The 14,129-nt window shown below is 35.6% G+C and overlaps 4 protein-coding genes and 1 non-coding gene across 8 annotated transcripts in view; 4 read left to right on the top strand and 1 right to left on the bottom strand.

The window, feature by feature from the left end:
* The window catches only part of LOC17883611 (pentatricopeptide repeat-containing protein At5g27270), a 16,207-nt gene extending 11,003 nt beyond the window's left edge, over positions 1-5,204 (top strand). For 2 of the 4 annotated variants that reach the window (XM_023781037.1, XM_023781040.1), the window contains exons 3-9: positions 2,170-3,255; positions 3,346-3,657; positions 3,884-3,988; positions 4,070-4,157; positions 4,243-4,364; positions 4,509-4,573; positions 4,690-5,204. In XM_023781037.1, coding sequence (XP_023636805.1) covers positions 2,170-3,255; positions 3,346-3,657; positions 3,884-3,988; positions 4,070-4,157; positions 4,243-4,364; positions 4,509-4,573; positions 4,690-5,172 — 2,261 coding nt within the window. In that variant the 3' untranslated portion in view covers positions 5,173-5,204. Of the gene's footprint in view, positions 1-1,180; positions 1,755-1,833; positions 3,256-3,345; positions 3,658-3,883; positions 3,989-4,069; positions 4,158-4,242; positions 4,365-4,508; positions 4,574-4,689 lie in introns of those variants that run through there. The other 2 variants (XM_006286905.2, XM_023781039.1) reach the window with 2 other exon arrangements.
* A 1,276-nt stretch (positions 5,205-6,480) lies between these two features.
* On the top strand, positions 6,481-7,595 carry LOC17882127. The gene is made up of 3 exons (XM_006288558.2): positions 6,481-6,720; positions 6,807-6,898; positions 6,997-7,595. Exons 1-3 carry the CDS (start codon positions 6,594-6,596, stop codon positions 7,438-7,440), a joined length of 663 nt encoding a protein of 220 aa, XP_006288620.1. The 5' UTR covers positions 6,481-6,593; the 3' UTR covers positions 7,441-7,595.
* Positions 7,596-8,426: 831 nt separating this feature from the next.
* On the top strand, positions 8,427-8,644 carry LOC111830261. The gene has a single exon (XR_002833645.1). It is a non-coding gene; the product is annotated as a small nucleolar RNA U3 (small nucleolar RNA).
* On the bottom strand, positions 8,532-9,915 carry LOC17883142 (cell division cycle 20.2, cofactor of APC complex). Its single transcript, XM_006289641.2, has 3 exons — positions 9,270-9,915; positions 8,934-8,996; positions 8,532-8,672 (listed from the first exon to the last, which is right to left on the bottom strand). The coding sequence occupies exons 1-3, from the start codon at positions 9,585-9,587 to the stop codon at positions 8,532-8,534; spliced, it is 522 nt and encodes a 173-aa protein (XP_006289703.2). The 5' UTR covers positions 9,588-9,915.
* A 1,491-nt stretch (positions 9,916-11,406) lies between these two features.
* LOC17881405 (agamous-like MADS-box protein AGL53) lies at positions 11,407-12,428 on the top strand. Its single transcript, XM_006289949.2, has one exon. It carries the CDS (start codon positions 11,407-11,409, stop codon positions 12,253-12,255), a length of 849 nt encoding a protein of 282 aa, XP_006290011.1. The 3' UTR covers positions 12,256-12,428.
* Positions 12,429-14,129: the final 1,701 nt, after the last annotated feature.

Here is a 14,129-nt window from a genome sequence, read left to right as displayed (position 1 = left end):
GAGAGCCTCTATTTTAGTGACGTGAAACAAAGCTTAGAGGAAGAAGATGAAGTAACTTGGGAACGAAGAAAGCTGATTTCAAGCTTGCAAGTCACTGTGAAATCACTTTCAGTTAGTTTTACACATAGCAAACCAATCTGACACTGATTGACTTCAAAAAAAAAATAAAGTGTTAAAACCTAATAGCTTACCACGTTGTAAACATAATAGGGATCTCTGGCGCATTCTCATTCAACAAAAGAGGCAAAAGATTTTTATTAGAATTTGAAAGGTTCCACCGATTGTAAACAGAGTAGAAGGGTCGTGATCTTCACCGGTGAGGAGAGACTGAGATAGAAAGAGACGCAGAACGATCGGTTTGTGTTGACGACGTGATCTAGATTCTAGAGAGTTATTCTAGAGCTCTTTCCACAAAACAGTGTATCGATTCTCTCTGTGATAATAAAGAGTATAGATTATTTCTTATCAATTGGTGCGTGAGCTCGGATCGAATAGAACGTGAGCGAATAGTTATGATTGAAGCAATTTGGGGATTTCGTAATTGGAGAAGAAACAGAACGCAATGATGGTGATAGAGATCGGGTTATCACTAGTTCGTGAATTGTCTGCGGCGGAGCAACACGACTCTTCACTGGCCGACGTATAGTTTGTAAACAAAATAAAAGAAATGAAGGTCACTTTAAAAATTCTTTCAAATATCATCATAGGAGGTGTGATTTTCAGGCTATCTATTTTAGTTATAATTTGCTACCCAAATCATCTCAAATCGTTATTAGAACAATTTCATTGTGAATTCTCAATTTTCCAATAACCTGAAATTTGAGAAGATTTTAATAAATGAATAATTGAATAACCTTAGATTTTGAATCATTTAAACAAATACTGAGTTCAATAAGGCAGACTTTTAATGGATTTTGGAAAATCACCAATCCAATATAGAGAGATTGTTTAAAAAATAAAAATCATCCCAAATCATAGATCCAATATCCCCCCCTAAGTGTTTAGGACGATCAAACTATACCAATCTAAGAGTAAAATAAACCGACAAAGACCAAAATTAGTGTAATCAAGCGACATAAACCGGAAATTTAATTGATTTTGATTGTTTACATCCCAAACCAGATTAAACCGGATTAAACCGGATAATCGAAGGTCTAAGTTGTAGATACGGCGACGGCGAAGTTGTGGCCGGAGAAATTTGCGAAGAAGAAGCAATGAAGAGTGACTTCCTCACTTCCACAACGCACTTCAATCCTTCAATCTTTCTTCCGAAATTACCCTCAAGAAAGTCAAAAATATCAATAACGTCATCATCTTCACCCGGAGTCCGACCCGACCCGTGGTCACTCAGCGGCGGCAACCCGGAGAAACCTAAACCGAGATTCGAGAGGCCGAAACATCCGTTATCAGACGACGACGCTCGAAGAATCATAAAGAAGAAAGCACAGTATCTAAGCACGTTGAGAAGGAACCAAGGCTCACACGCGATGACTCCGAAATGGATTAAGCGAACTCCTGAGCAAATGGTTCAGTATTTGGAAGATGATCGGAATGGTCAGATGTACGGGAAACATGTGGTGGCTGCGATTAAGACGGTGAGAGGCTTGTCACAGAGGAGACAAGGTAGTGATGATATGAGAATTGTGATGAGTAGCTTTGTAACGAAGCTGAGTTTTAGAGATATGTGTGTTGTATTGAAAGAACAAAGAGGGTGGAGACAAGTTCGTGACTTCTTCTCTTGGATGAAATTGCAGGTTTGATTCTGTTCTAAAGTTTTGATTTTTTTTTTTTTAGGGTTTTGTTAGATTTGGTTTAATGAAGTTTTGGTGATAGATTCTTGTGTTGAACAGTTGAGTTACCGTCCGAGTGTAGTTGTCTATACGATTGTTCTTCGTTTGTATGGACAAGTCGGGAAGATTAAGATGGCTGAAGAAACTTTTTTGGAAATGCTTGAAGTTGGATGTGAACCAGATGCAGTAGCTTGTGGTACAATGTTGTGTACATATGCTAGATGGGGACGTCATAACGCTATGTTGACGTTTTACAAAGCTGTTCAAGAAAGGCAGATCATTTTATCTACTTCTGTGTATAATTTCATGCTGTCGTCTCTTCAGAAGAGATCACTTCATGAGAAAGTGATAGATTTATGGTTAGAAATGGTTGAGGAAGGTGTGGTACCGACTGAATTCACGTATACGGTAGTTGTGAGCTCATATGCTAAACAGGGTTATAAAGAGGAGGCGTTGAATGCTTTTGGTGAGATGAAGAGCTTGGCATTTGTCCCAGAGGAAGTAACTTACAGCTCAGTTATTGGTTTAAGTGTGAAGGCTGGTGATTGGGATCAGGCGGTTAGGTTGTATGAGGATATGAGATTTCAAGGGATCGTTCCGAGCAACTATACTTGTGCTTCTATGTTAAGTTTATATTACAAAACTGAGAATTACCCGAAAGCACTTTCTCTCTTTGCAGACATGGAAAGATTTAAAATTCCAGCTGATGAGGTTATCCGTGGGTTGATCATCAGAATATATGGGAAGTTTGGACTTTTCCATGATGCACAAAGTATATTTGAGGAGACTGAACGTCTGAATCTACTGGCTGATGAGAAAACATATTTGGCAATGTCTCAAGTTCATTTGAATTCGGGAAATGTTGTCAAAGCATTAGATGTAATTGAAAAGATGAAGACCAAAGATATACCTTTTTCCAGATTTGCCTATATTGTCATGTTACAGTGTTATGCTAAAGTACAGAATGTTGACTGTGCTGAAGAAGCATTTCGAGCTTTATCAAAGACTGGACTTCCTGATGCCAGTTCTTGTAACGACATGCTAAATTTGTATACCAGGCTCAATTTAGGAGAGAAAGTTAAGGGTTTTATCAAGCAGATAATTGCTGATCAAGTACACTTTGATATAGAGCTATACAAGACGGCTATGAGAGTCTATTGCAAGGAGGGAATGGTAGCAGAAGCTCAAGAGCTGGTAGAGAAAATGCGTAGAGAGGCAGGATTTAAGGATAACAGATTTGTACAAACACTTGCAGAGGCTATGCATATCGATAAAAACAAGCAGGATACACATGAAGCAGTTATAAACGTTAGTCGACTTGATGTCACGGCTCTTGGAATGCTGCTCAATTTGCGACTAAAAGAGGGAAATTTGAATGAGACTGAAGCAATATTGAAATTAATGTTCATGACTGATCTTAGTTCATCGGCAGTAAATCGAGTCATAAGTAGCTTTGTGAGAGAAGGTAGAAAGTTTAATCTTGTTCTTTGTTCTTTCGTGTTTGTGACCAAGCTTTGAATATGTTGTTGAAGATTTAAGTTCATTTTTTATGCAGGTGATGTATCTAAAGCAGAGATTCTCGCCGATATAATTATCAGACTTGGGCTCAAGATAGAGGAGGAAACAATCGCTACTTTGATTGCGGTATATGGGAGGCAACATAAGCTTAAAGAAGCAAAACGACTTTACCTTGCAGCAGGAGAATCTAAAACTCTTGGGAAATCTATTATCAGCTCAATGATTGACGCTTATGTCAGATGTGGCTGGCTGGAAGATGCATATGGACTTTTCATGGAATCAGCAGAAAAGGGCTGTGATCCGGGTGCTGTTACAATCAGCATACTTGTGAATGCTCTAACAAATCGAGGTATCTTAAATGGAAAATTGCATCTTCCCAAAGAACTTTAGAGAATTTCAGGGCCCCAACTGTGATAATTTAATCTTATTATGGCACACGACGAAATTTGAGCTGAAGATATCTGAATGACAGTTGAAATTGAACTGTTACATTATAACCAACTACTTGCCGACATTAGTTATAAAAAACGTTCAATGTTTGTATTAATCGCAATGTTAAACCGTTGTATTCATAGGGAAACACCGAGAAGCAGAACATATATCACAGACCTGCCTTGAAAATAACATGGAGCTTGACACAGTGGGATATAATACTCTTATCAAGGCAATGCTAGAAGCAGGTAGATTAGAACATCTCATTTATTAATTCCAGTTGAGGTTTATGGGGCAGGAAACCTACACTCAAACCTCTGTTGTCACAGGTAAACTTCAATGTGCATCCGACATTTATGAGCAGATGCGTAGCTCAGGTGTTCCTTGTTCGATTCAGACCTACAACACAATGATCAGGTAACTGCATTAAATCTGGTTCCTTATGTATAACACTGAAGTTGGTCATCATCTAATATTCCAACCATCTTGGTGGGTGATACAGCGTGTATGGGCGTGGTCTGCAGCTGGACAAAGCAATTGAGATTTTTAGTGATGCTCGTGGATCGGGATTATATCTGGACGAGAAAATATACACAAATATGATCATGCATTATGGAAAGGCTGGTATGTATTTAATGGAGAGAATTATATCTATGTGTTGTATATGATATAGATCACAATATCTCGTAGACCTGAAACCTTTGTGTAGCATTGATCGGTCTTGATTCTGGTTAGTTACAGTAACAAATGAAAAATTTCTCTTTCCAGGAAAGATGAATGAAGCATTGGCATTGTTTACTGAAATGCAGAAGAAAGGGATTAAACCTGGAATGGTAGGTTTTATCAAGCCAAATTGTTCAAAAGGTCTATTTAGTGGCTTAACATTATGAGATATTTCTTAAAATCCTACAATGGATAGTATTGCTAATGCTGGGGAGAATCATTGCAGCCTAGTTACAACATGATGGTCAAAACTTGTGCAACCAGTAAGCTCCATGGCAAGGTTGATGAACTTCTTCAAGCAATGGAAAGAAGTGGTCGATGTACCGACCCATCATCCACATACCTCACTTTAGTTCAAGCCTATGACGAGAGTTCACAGTACGCAGAAGCAGAGAAGACGATAACTCTCATGCAAGAGAAAGGCATCCCGCTATCTCACAGCCATTTCAGTTCATTGCTCTCTGCTTTCGCCAAAAATGGGATGATGGATGAGGCCGAAAGGATATACCATAAGATGTCTGAAGCTGGTATAACTCCAGACAGTGCTTGCAAGCGCACGATCCTAAAGGGATACTTGAGCTATGGTAACGCGGAGAAAGGGATATTGTTCTATGAGAAAATGATAAGAAGCTCTGTGAAAGATGACAGATTTGTTAGCAGTGTAGTTAAAGATCTGTATAAAGCTGTTGGTAAAGAACAAATTGTATAAAAGAAGATATTTGTAAACATTCCAATTCAATATTTAGTCAGGTGAGAAAAGAAAAAAAAAAAAAATCTTATTATTTATTGTTTTTATCTGATTTTCAATGGCCGAGGGCATCCTAAATAAATTTCATCCTCAGGTGCTTGAGAAGAAGTGTTTCCTTGTGTTCTTTAGTCTTTATTTCCGCTTTCCGCTTAAGGTTTTAGCCTAGTGCTTCTGTCTAGTTTATGGTTTCGCCTTTTGCGTATTTGTTTGAAATATTTGCTTTGTATATTCAGTGTTTAGGTCCCTTTTCCATAGGGCTTAGAGTCCAGGGATATTTCGTTTTCCTCCGGCTGTGTGACTCCAGGAACATTTCTATCGTTCGTCGGCTTATGTTTCCTTTTTTTTTGTATTTGCTCCCTTTTGTCGGGTTTGGTTTCTGGGGATTTGTAGTTCTTCCGTCGGCTTTTGTAGCTCCAAAATGTACCTTTGCTTTTATAAATAAACTCAGATGACAAAAAAAAATCTGGTTTTCAAAGGATGTTGCAGATAAAACGGATTAATTCTTTAGTGGTTTAAATTTTAACGATCTGTGATGAATATCTTATACTATAATGTAGCTATACAATTCTACTTGTAGGACAAACAAAGTTCCGTTTTGGTAGGCATAAGCAAAATGTAATTGTAACCATTTTTTTTTTCCGTAACCAAACCGTATCTGAACCGTAACCATGTAAAACGGTTAAAAACTGTAACTGTTAATATAAAGGTAAATCAGACTTGGTTATAGAAAAAATACTAACTGTAACCGTTATTAACCGTACGGTTAACCGCATAATTAATTGTATGGTAAAACCTTTAAGATCCATTATTTCATTAAAAAAAAAATTTTAATGGTTTAATGTGTCAACTTGTAAATCTAATCCAATCCACTACTCATTTCCATTAATCAACTTAAAAAATAATTTCATTTAATTATTTGTAAATTTATGATCATTAATTTAATTATTTTTAGGTTTGTTTGATTAAACAAAACTCATTTGTTTAACTAATTTACTATAAATATTTGATTAGTATAATTACATATTATTTTTGTGCTGTTAAATTTTATGGTAAAAAACTATACAATTTTGTCTATATCATAATCATCAAATAATTATAATCTTAATTCTAACCGTTTTAAACATATATATAATGGTCAAAAAAAATATATAACTATAACCGTTGGTTAATAAAAACCGTTATAACCGTAACCGTGGTCATGGGTAGATTATCCCAATTGCCAAAACCATTCGAACCCAAAATATCTCAAACACAAGCGAATACAAACAAACAAACGCATGAGTCGAAAAACAAAAACTCAAAGATAAACTCGAAAAACCAAAAGGGGAAAAAACAAAAATCTCATTTCTGTGTTATAGATTCTTCTTCCACAGATCAAAACCATGGAAGCTTCAGCTTTAAGCTCTGCAGCGACAAGCATCTCCTCCTCATCTTCACCTCTCTCCATCTTCTCTCCGAAGAAGAGAACAGACTCATCATCATCTCCCAGAATCGTCCGTCTCTCGAAGAGTATAATTTCAATTTCTTCCCGAGATCGTGATTTTCGTTTTCGAATCTTTCTCTCAAATCCTTGTTTTTGTTTGTTTTGATCACAGAGAAAGAAGACAACGATTATGATCCACAACAATCTGAATCGAACTCATCATCAAGCCTCGTTCCTCTTTTCCAAAATCGAACTCTCTCCAATGTATAAAATCAACCTCGATCTCCCTTATAATTTCTCTGTTTTTTTGTTGTGGGAATTCGAATTTAAGATTAGGGTTTTGATTGATATGTGATTTATAGGATGAAGCAATGGGATTGGTGTTGAGTGCAGCCTCTGTTAAAGGCTGGACAACAGGTTCAGGTATGGAAGGACCATCCTTACCAGCTAAACCCGATGGTACAGAGACGGTTTCGACGTTTCCATGGTCACTATTCACGAAATCGCCTCGTAGGCGAATGCGTGTTGCCTTCACTTGTAATGTTTGTGGTCAGAGAACTACAAGAGCTATTAACCCACATGCTTATACTGATGGCACTGTCTTTGTGCAGTGTTGTGGATGCAATGTGTTTCATAAGCTTGTTGATAATCTCAACTTGTTTCATGAAGTTAAGTATTATGTGAGCAGGTCGAGTTTTAACTATAGAGATGCTAAGTGGGATGTTACCGGGTTGAATCTTTTCGTTGATGAGGATGATGATGGTGGTAATGATGGTGGTGGTAGCAAAGACCAGTTTCCTCTGTAAAGAGGTTTGGAGTTTGGACCTATGTTATTGTTAATAACCTTCTGTACAATCTTGTGATTATCTGGTGTTTTATATATCTGTATATAGCTACTTTATGGTACCATCTTAGTATGAATAACATTTGGGAATAATAAATTGGTCATGTTCTGAATTTATCGGGGAGGGTTGATTTTGCTTCCTTGTTATTTGGATTTGAAATCTACCTCTTTGATTTTAAAGTGTCAAGCTAAGAACATACTGTTTTCAGCTAGAGAAAGTAGTTGGGACCTTTAGTAAAGTTTCTGGATAGACATTTTTGCGAAATTATCGTGGCTTTTTTGTTCTTAGGCTTAGAGAGAGAGATTGTAAGTTTGCATTTTGACTGTATGCAAAATGGAATGTGTAAATCTGTTTCAGAATGAGTTGATGTTGTAACAGTGTGGTCTAGACATCCGTATCTCGGGTTTAGGATGACGGCTCTTGGAAATTTGTGAGCAAAAGTTTTCGCGCAACAGGGTTTATCTTATTGTTTTGTAGCCTCTATCTGGAGTTTTGGGTTGGAGAATAGTGAGTGGATCGATAGATATAGGTACAAGTTACAACCGAAGCATCATTTTAGGTTTTATCTTCTGCATATGGCATGATTCCATTTGGGGGACAAAGGTTACAATGCTATGATACTTCTGGTTAAAACCTAAAACGTGTACAATGCAAAGTTTGTTTTTGACTCGCCTGGCATGATTAAACACAATGGCCATTGTTTCGTACAAAACAAAGAAGGAGGAGATCAATGCCTACAAAAACACTAGAACCCCATTTGAAATCAAGACAGAGGAACCATGATGACTTCTGTCCTTAGTTCCTCATTCGATTGCAAAGTTGGAGCAAATCAAAAGGAAACGAGTATGGACGACAATTGGGCTTTAAATCTAAATACGTGGGCCTTGGCCCGTATATGTCCTAATTAAGTGATGTACTGTGCTATGCCAAAGTCAGCAACAAAGGTCACGACCTTACTTGAACAGGATCAGTTCTATAGTATCGTACCTCTGTTTCTTTGATTTCTAAGGAGACAGGCCCTTAACCTTGGTTGATGAACCATGACCGTGTGATCAGAGCGTGATTAATGGCCACGATCGTCCTCGGATACATCCGGTGCTGTAGAGGATCGTTACTCGGCTCGGTTCTACCTTGCCGGGGTGGTCGCACGGCGGTCTGACAGGTTCTTTTTTTTCTCCGCAAGAAACCATTTGCTGGTGAAAACAAAGAACAGAGAGATGGTTCTGCAGATGTTACTAAAGCTGATGATGAGACCTTTTCTATTAAAAGCAAGCAAAACCCAGTTCAGAAGAAGGAGAGCTTTTGGGAAATCGCAAGGATTCGAATGGAGATACTAATCTTAGGTCAAAGATTGATGAAGACGAGAAGTAAAAGAAGACAAAGAAGCTTTGAGTGAGAGTACTAAGAAGAGGAGCTGTGCAAGAAGAGAATACTAATGGGTGAAAGATGCAAACCCATAAACAAGTCCGGTGTTTTGCAGTACGGTGGTGACGGTATCCTCTTACCCGAGCCATGACCTGTTCATGTAGAAGTGTTAATGGTAGTGTAGTTTCAATTTCTTGTTGATTCACTGATTAGAAATTTGCAGAGAGTTTATGCAAACTTAATTTATGTAAAATATCAAAGAGAAGTTTATATATTTTTTGCCATATGAACATATACCGCTCTGTATTAACTATACAAAATTCATAAAAAAATGAATCTTCTTAAACTGTTAATGGGTTTACTCCTTGTTAGTCTTCACAGTTTCAACGAATACGATTCAAATTAGAAAATGGCTCTGGAGCTACCTTTGGAACAGCTTTCTTGACGGTCCCTGGTACTCCAAAAACATTCCAAAGCATAAGAGTCTCGTCTGCTGCTGCTGAAGCCACTGTACAACCATCCGGACTCTGTGCCATATGCAGAACTCGTGACGTATGACCAGTGAGTTCAGCCATTTTCACCATGGATGGGTACTTCCAAAGTGTAAGCTGGTTCTGTGTAAACCCATGTGAGCTAAGCAACTCTCTTTCATTTTGACTCCATATCAAAGAACAAACTTGGGAGCCGGTGTCTACTGAATTCAAACAAGCACCAGTGTGTGTATTCCAGAACTTAATACTCATATCTCCGACACCACCACCAGTTGCAAGCAAACTCGACTGGAAAGGGCACCACGCAAGAGCTTTCACAGCAGATGTGTGTTCCTCAAACCTATGCAGCCATTGTCTAGTTGAGTTTGACGAGGCCACAGAACGATCCCATACATGTACTACATTTTCGTTACCACCACTTGCTAGTTGCTGTCCTGATCCTGATCACTTAAGACCACAAACATCTTGCGTGTGAGTCAACAAACACAGAGAGATTAAACGAAACAAGACAAAGAGACTAATCAAATAAAACACTGCAGAGAAAGAAACGTTAGTCAATTCAAAGTTTGGAACACAGAGAGAGAAGAGTTTCGTCAAGTCGCTGATGATGTGAGATTAGAGCTAATAATATGATGGAGAAGGTGTCAAATTTGTGATTGTATTTATACGAAACTAGTGTTTATACCATCTATATTAACATTTTTAAGTATCTTTTGGAAAATAACCTTTTACTTTGTATTATTTGCATAATAAATCATTGCCATTTAAATAAATAACAAACTTTTAAGATAAAATTTGTAATTAAATTACACCAGAATCGCAAAATTAGAAACTAATATTTATTATATTTAACAAAATTTCCTAAAATATCTTTCTAATAAATTGAATATCTCTCCAATATCTTTATATGATCTTATTTGTTTTAAAATTTACATTATTACATAAAACATAAGTATAATAAAAATACAAATTTTGTTCGCATATTTAGCAATTTGAATTTGATAACGGACGTATATTACTCAATCGATAAAAGAAAAAACATATATGTATAACGTCCCACATCGAGTAGAAAATTTTAGACAATGGTTCGGAACCATTATAAATATGACTAATATGAAACTTAAAAATCCAAAATCTTGAATGGAAGATTACAACAAAAAAAAGTTTTACTAAATTTTAGGGGATCCAAAATTTTAAAATCTTGATTGGTTAAAAATGAGGTTTTTGAAAACAAAAACCAAAATCTCTCTCGAAAACTGTAAAACATTCAAGGTTTATATTTTACATAAATATGATTTAACGGATTTGAGTTTTATATTTTTTCTTACGGATTATCTTACGGGTTAACAAACAAAATAACAAATATAACTTAAACATAATTTTTTTAGTCCCGCGAGTTAAAAAAAAATATCCCGCGAGTTAAGTAATAATAATAACAATCAAAAATGCAGTTACACAATCTTAAACACTAAAAAAAGTAATAAAATTAACAAATATAACTTAATATATATTTTTTAGTCCAAACAATCGTCGCGCGGTGTACCGCGGGTTAAAACCTAGTATTAGGGTATTTTGTTAACTGTGATTTAATAATATAGTTTTTTTTTTACAACAACGGTTATATTGATATTAGTAAAATGGAAAATCATATCCAATTTAGATTTTCTCATACATAAATGAAAAAAAATATAAATACAATTATTGGAAAATTCAACGGTTATATTAATAAAAGTGTATCTTCATCATTTAATGAAGAGAAGATACTCTTATACAAAAAGGAAATTAATTAAATTCACAACTCAAAAATATGGAAAATCTAATTCTACAACGGTTAGATTTGATATCATAATTAATGTTTTTAGTATAGCAAATATGGAAAATCTAATGCTACAACGGTTAGCAAATATGGAAAACAACAATATAGTTCTACTTCTATATATATGATTTACCCTGAACCGTGTGTGTTACACTATCATCCCAATTCTCTCAAAGTTTTTGTTTTTGTCTCTGATAAGAAACTAACCAAACCCTAGCTTCTTCTCTGTTTTTTCTTTTGGTGAAAACAACAACAATGTCGACGAAGAAGGAAACCAAACTGTCTGTGAGAAACCAAACTTGTTTCAAGAAACCTTCGTCACTCTCTTCTGTTTCAAAAAAGACCACTACGAATCTGTCTTTGAGAGAACAGACCATGTTTAAGAAAGCCTCGGAGCTTTCCATTCTCTGCGACATCGAAGTCTGTGTTATTTACTATGGCCGTGACGGAGAACTCGTAAAGACATGGCCGGAAGATAGGTCTAAGGTCCGAGACATGGCCGAGAGATACAGCAAACTAAACGAGAGAGTGAGACGCAAGAAAAGGACCAACCTTTCTCAGTTTCTGAATAAGAAGATCCTCAATGACAAGAAGACATCTTTCGATAACAAGGACAACAAGTTCTACGAGAAAGTCTTGGAGATGCAGGCTTCGTTAGAGAGTAGTCTACGGATGTTACAAGATAAGCTGCAGTTACTCCAACCCCAGAACCAAACAGAGTCAGATCAGTGTCGTGTGGTGTCTTCTTCTTTCAAGGATCCTCATCAACAATGGACAAAAACAGAGCAAGACTTATCTACGTCATCATTGAGTCAACATCATCAGAGCAAATTCTCAGTCTTTCTCTATAACCATGGAAACGGTAGCTTCTGTCAACTCCCTGACTCTGTTTCTAGCTTTGACCCATCGACGAGTACAACTTTACTTGGGGCACAAGGATCTGGTCTAAGAAGTAACTGCAACAACTTTGATCTTCCCATTCCCATGGTGTTTCCTCCTCAGATGCAGACACAAACCCCACTTGTCCACTTTGATCAGTTTGCAGGGTGGACTCAGACACCGTCGTCTTTTGCAGATCCGATGATTTTCTCTTCTTACAGTTAAATTAGGTCTTCTTCTTCCACGATCTGATTTTTGACTAGGTCAATGTTTTATTATTTTTAACTTTAGAGATTAGATTATGAGTTTAACTATGTCAGTCTCTTTATGATCTTTTGAATGGTATGTTGTCCTAAGTATGTATCATGTATGTATTTTGTTTCAAGTTTTCTGAAACAGTGTTGGCTTCTTCTATTTTTGTCTGAGTTGAGTTTGGAGAACACTCTTGGACATTGAATGCTAAACGTTAATTGATGCAGAGTTGCAGACAAGCCAACTAATTGAGTAATTGTGAAATCTTCAGTTCAATTTTACGAATGGATGTAATAGAGTTACGTGATGAACTCGAAAAATGAAGTGTAAGAGAAGAGGATATGATAAACAAGTTACGTGACACTTACGTCAGATGCTTTGGTTTCAACTTCCGACATAAGATATTGTTAGAACTAGTGTTTTGTCCAAGAGGTGAAAAACGAAAGCAATGATGTCACAACCTTACTTGAACATCATCTGTTGTATTGGTCACGACTTCTGTATCATGGGAAAACAATCAGTATTCCTTCAAGAACTTTCATATAGCACCAGAACTACACACATTTCGGATCTCGATCTTGATCTCAGTCCACCTAAATTGAAAGTTAAAGTTCAGTTTTCTTGTAGTTGGAAAGTTCGAAACCTCAGTCCCCATTTCGAAACCTACAATACCATAATCGTTGGTTATCACTAGTTTACTATTCCGAAACCATCATTAGTCTATATATAGATTTCTTCCCACGTTCAAGAAGTATGAGCCTCTCTATTCTTCATGTGTGTATTGAGTGACATATCTCAATATTTGAGTAACTCATATTAACTTTCTCAAGTATAAAAGTAAAATTCTCATTAACCAAAATGTGTATCATACATTTTCTATTTATATATATGTACATGTGAATCAAGAAAAGATTAAGCTAAAGGAGACTATATCATATTCTATTATACATATAATGTTAATAACTCATGAGCGTGTTTCAAATTTGATTTGTTAGAAAAATGTTAAGCAAAAGAAACAAAAAAACAAAGACATTTGCTTAATATTTAGAATATACATTCACAAATACTTGTATTCATAATGTATACATCAAGCTCATTGAATCAGAACATAATATAGGGGTAGGTTGAAAATAATGATTATAACCAATAAAATATCAATTCAGATCATTTAGTTCTAGATGAATTATAAAGATCAAAATGAAAATAAAGAATGAATGATGGTATAATAATACTTTTGACATGTTTTATATACATTTGACTTTAACTATTATAATATGTAGCTGTAACACTGCAAATGAAAATTGTTAAAATTAATTAGGATATAGCAAATAGTTAGTTTTCAAAAGAATTTAAGTAAATATTATTGTTACAAAATCAAAATACATTGATATAATTGTTTATGGTCCTAGTCTTTAACTTATAGAGACATATATTTTTGACACAAACTAAATAACTGACAACATAAAGAAATGATATTTTACTATGCCTACGACACCACAATTTATAATTATTTTGATGGTATACTCATGGGCTTGGTTAATAGATGATGTACAAATAAATATAAATTAAATATCTAACAACATTTTTTCATTTAAATAATTGAACAAACACATTTTTTAGTTCCACCTTTACCCCTAATTTATAACTGTTACTTAGCAATTTATAATTAAATATTGTTTTTCTCAATTTTTTTCGAATTCAAAATGATGTAGTTAACACACTTTATAGATTATATACATATGTGTATAATTTATAAAATGGTATGTTTGTACAAATATATTTAATGTAGTATATGCATGTGTGTTTGTGGATATATATATTCATCATAAAGTTATTAACCCATTGAT

This window comes from Capsella rubella, unplaced genomic scaffold, assembly GCF_000375325.1.
Source record: "Capsella rubella cultivar Monte Gargano unplaced genomic scaffold, Caprub1_0 scaffold_6, whole genome shotgun sequence".
NCBI classification, from domain to species: domain Eukaryota; kingdom Viridiplantae; phylum Streptophyta; class Magnoliopsida; order Brassicales; family Brassicaceae; genus Capsella; species Capsella rubella.
The sequence above is the reverse complement of the archived record's forward strand: the minus strand, read 5'-3'. Positions and strand labels throughout refer to the sequence as shown.

Bases quoted from the DNA above. Each gene is read 5' to 3' on its own strand.
- LOC17882127 (XM_006288558.2), top strand. From the start codon at position 6,594: ATGGAAGCTTCAGCTTTAAGCTCTGCAGCGACAAGCATCTCCTCCTCA. The intron at 6,721-6,806 runs GTATAATTTCAA...TTTTGATCACAG, and splicing joins AATCGTCCGTCTCTCGAAGA to AGAAAGAAGACAACGATTAT. The intron at 6,899-6,996 runs GTATAAAATCAA...TGTGATTTATAG, and splicing joins AAAATCGAACTCTCTCCAAT to GATGAAGCAATGGGATTGGT.
- LOC17883142 (XM_006289641.2), bottom strand. From the start codon at position 9,587: ATGAGTATTAAGTTCTGGAATACACACACTGGTGCTTGTTTGAATTCA. The intron at 8,997-9,269 runs GTAGCTCCAGAG...CTACATGAACAG, and splicing joins TCAAGAAAGCTGTTCCAAAG to GTCATGGCTCGGGTAAGAGG. The intron at 8,673-8,933 runs GTTTGCATCTTT...TGTTTTCACCAG, and splicing joins AACACCGGACTTGTTTATGG to CAAATGGTTTCTTGCGGAGA.
- LOC17881405 (XM_006289949.2), top strand. From the start codon at position 11,407: ATGTCGACGAAGAAGGAAACCAAACTGTCTGTGAGAAACCAAACTTGT.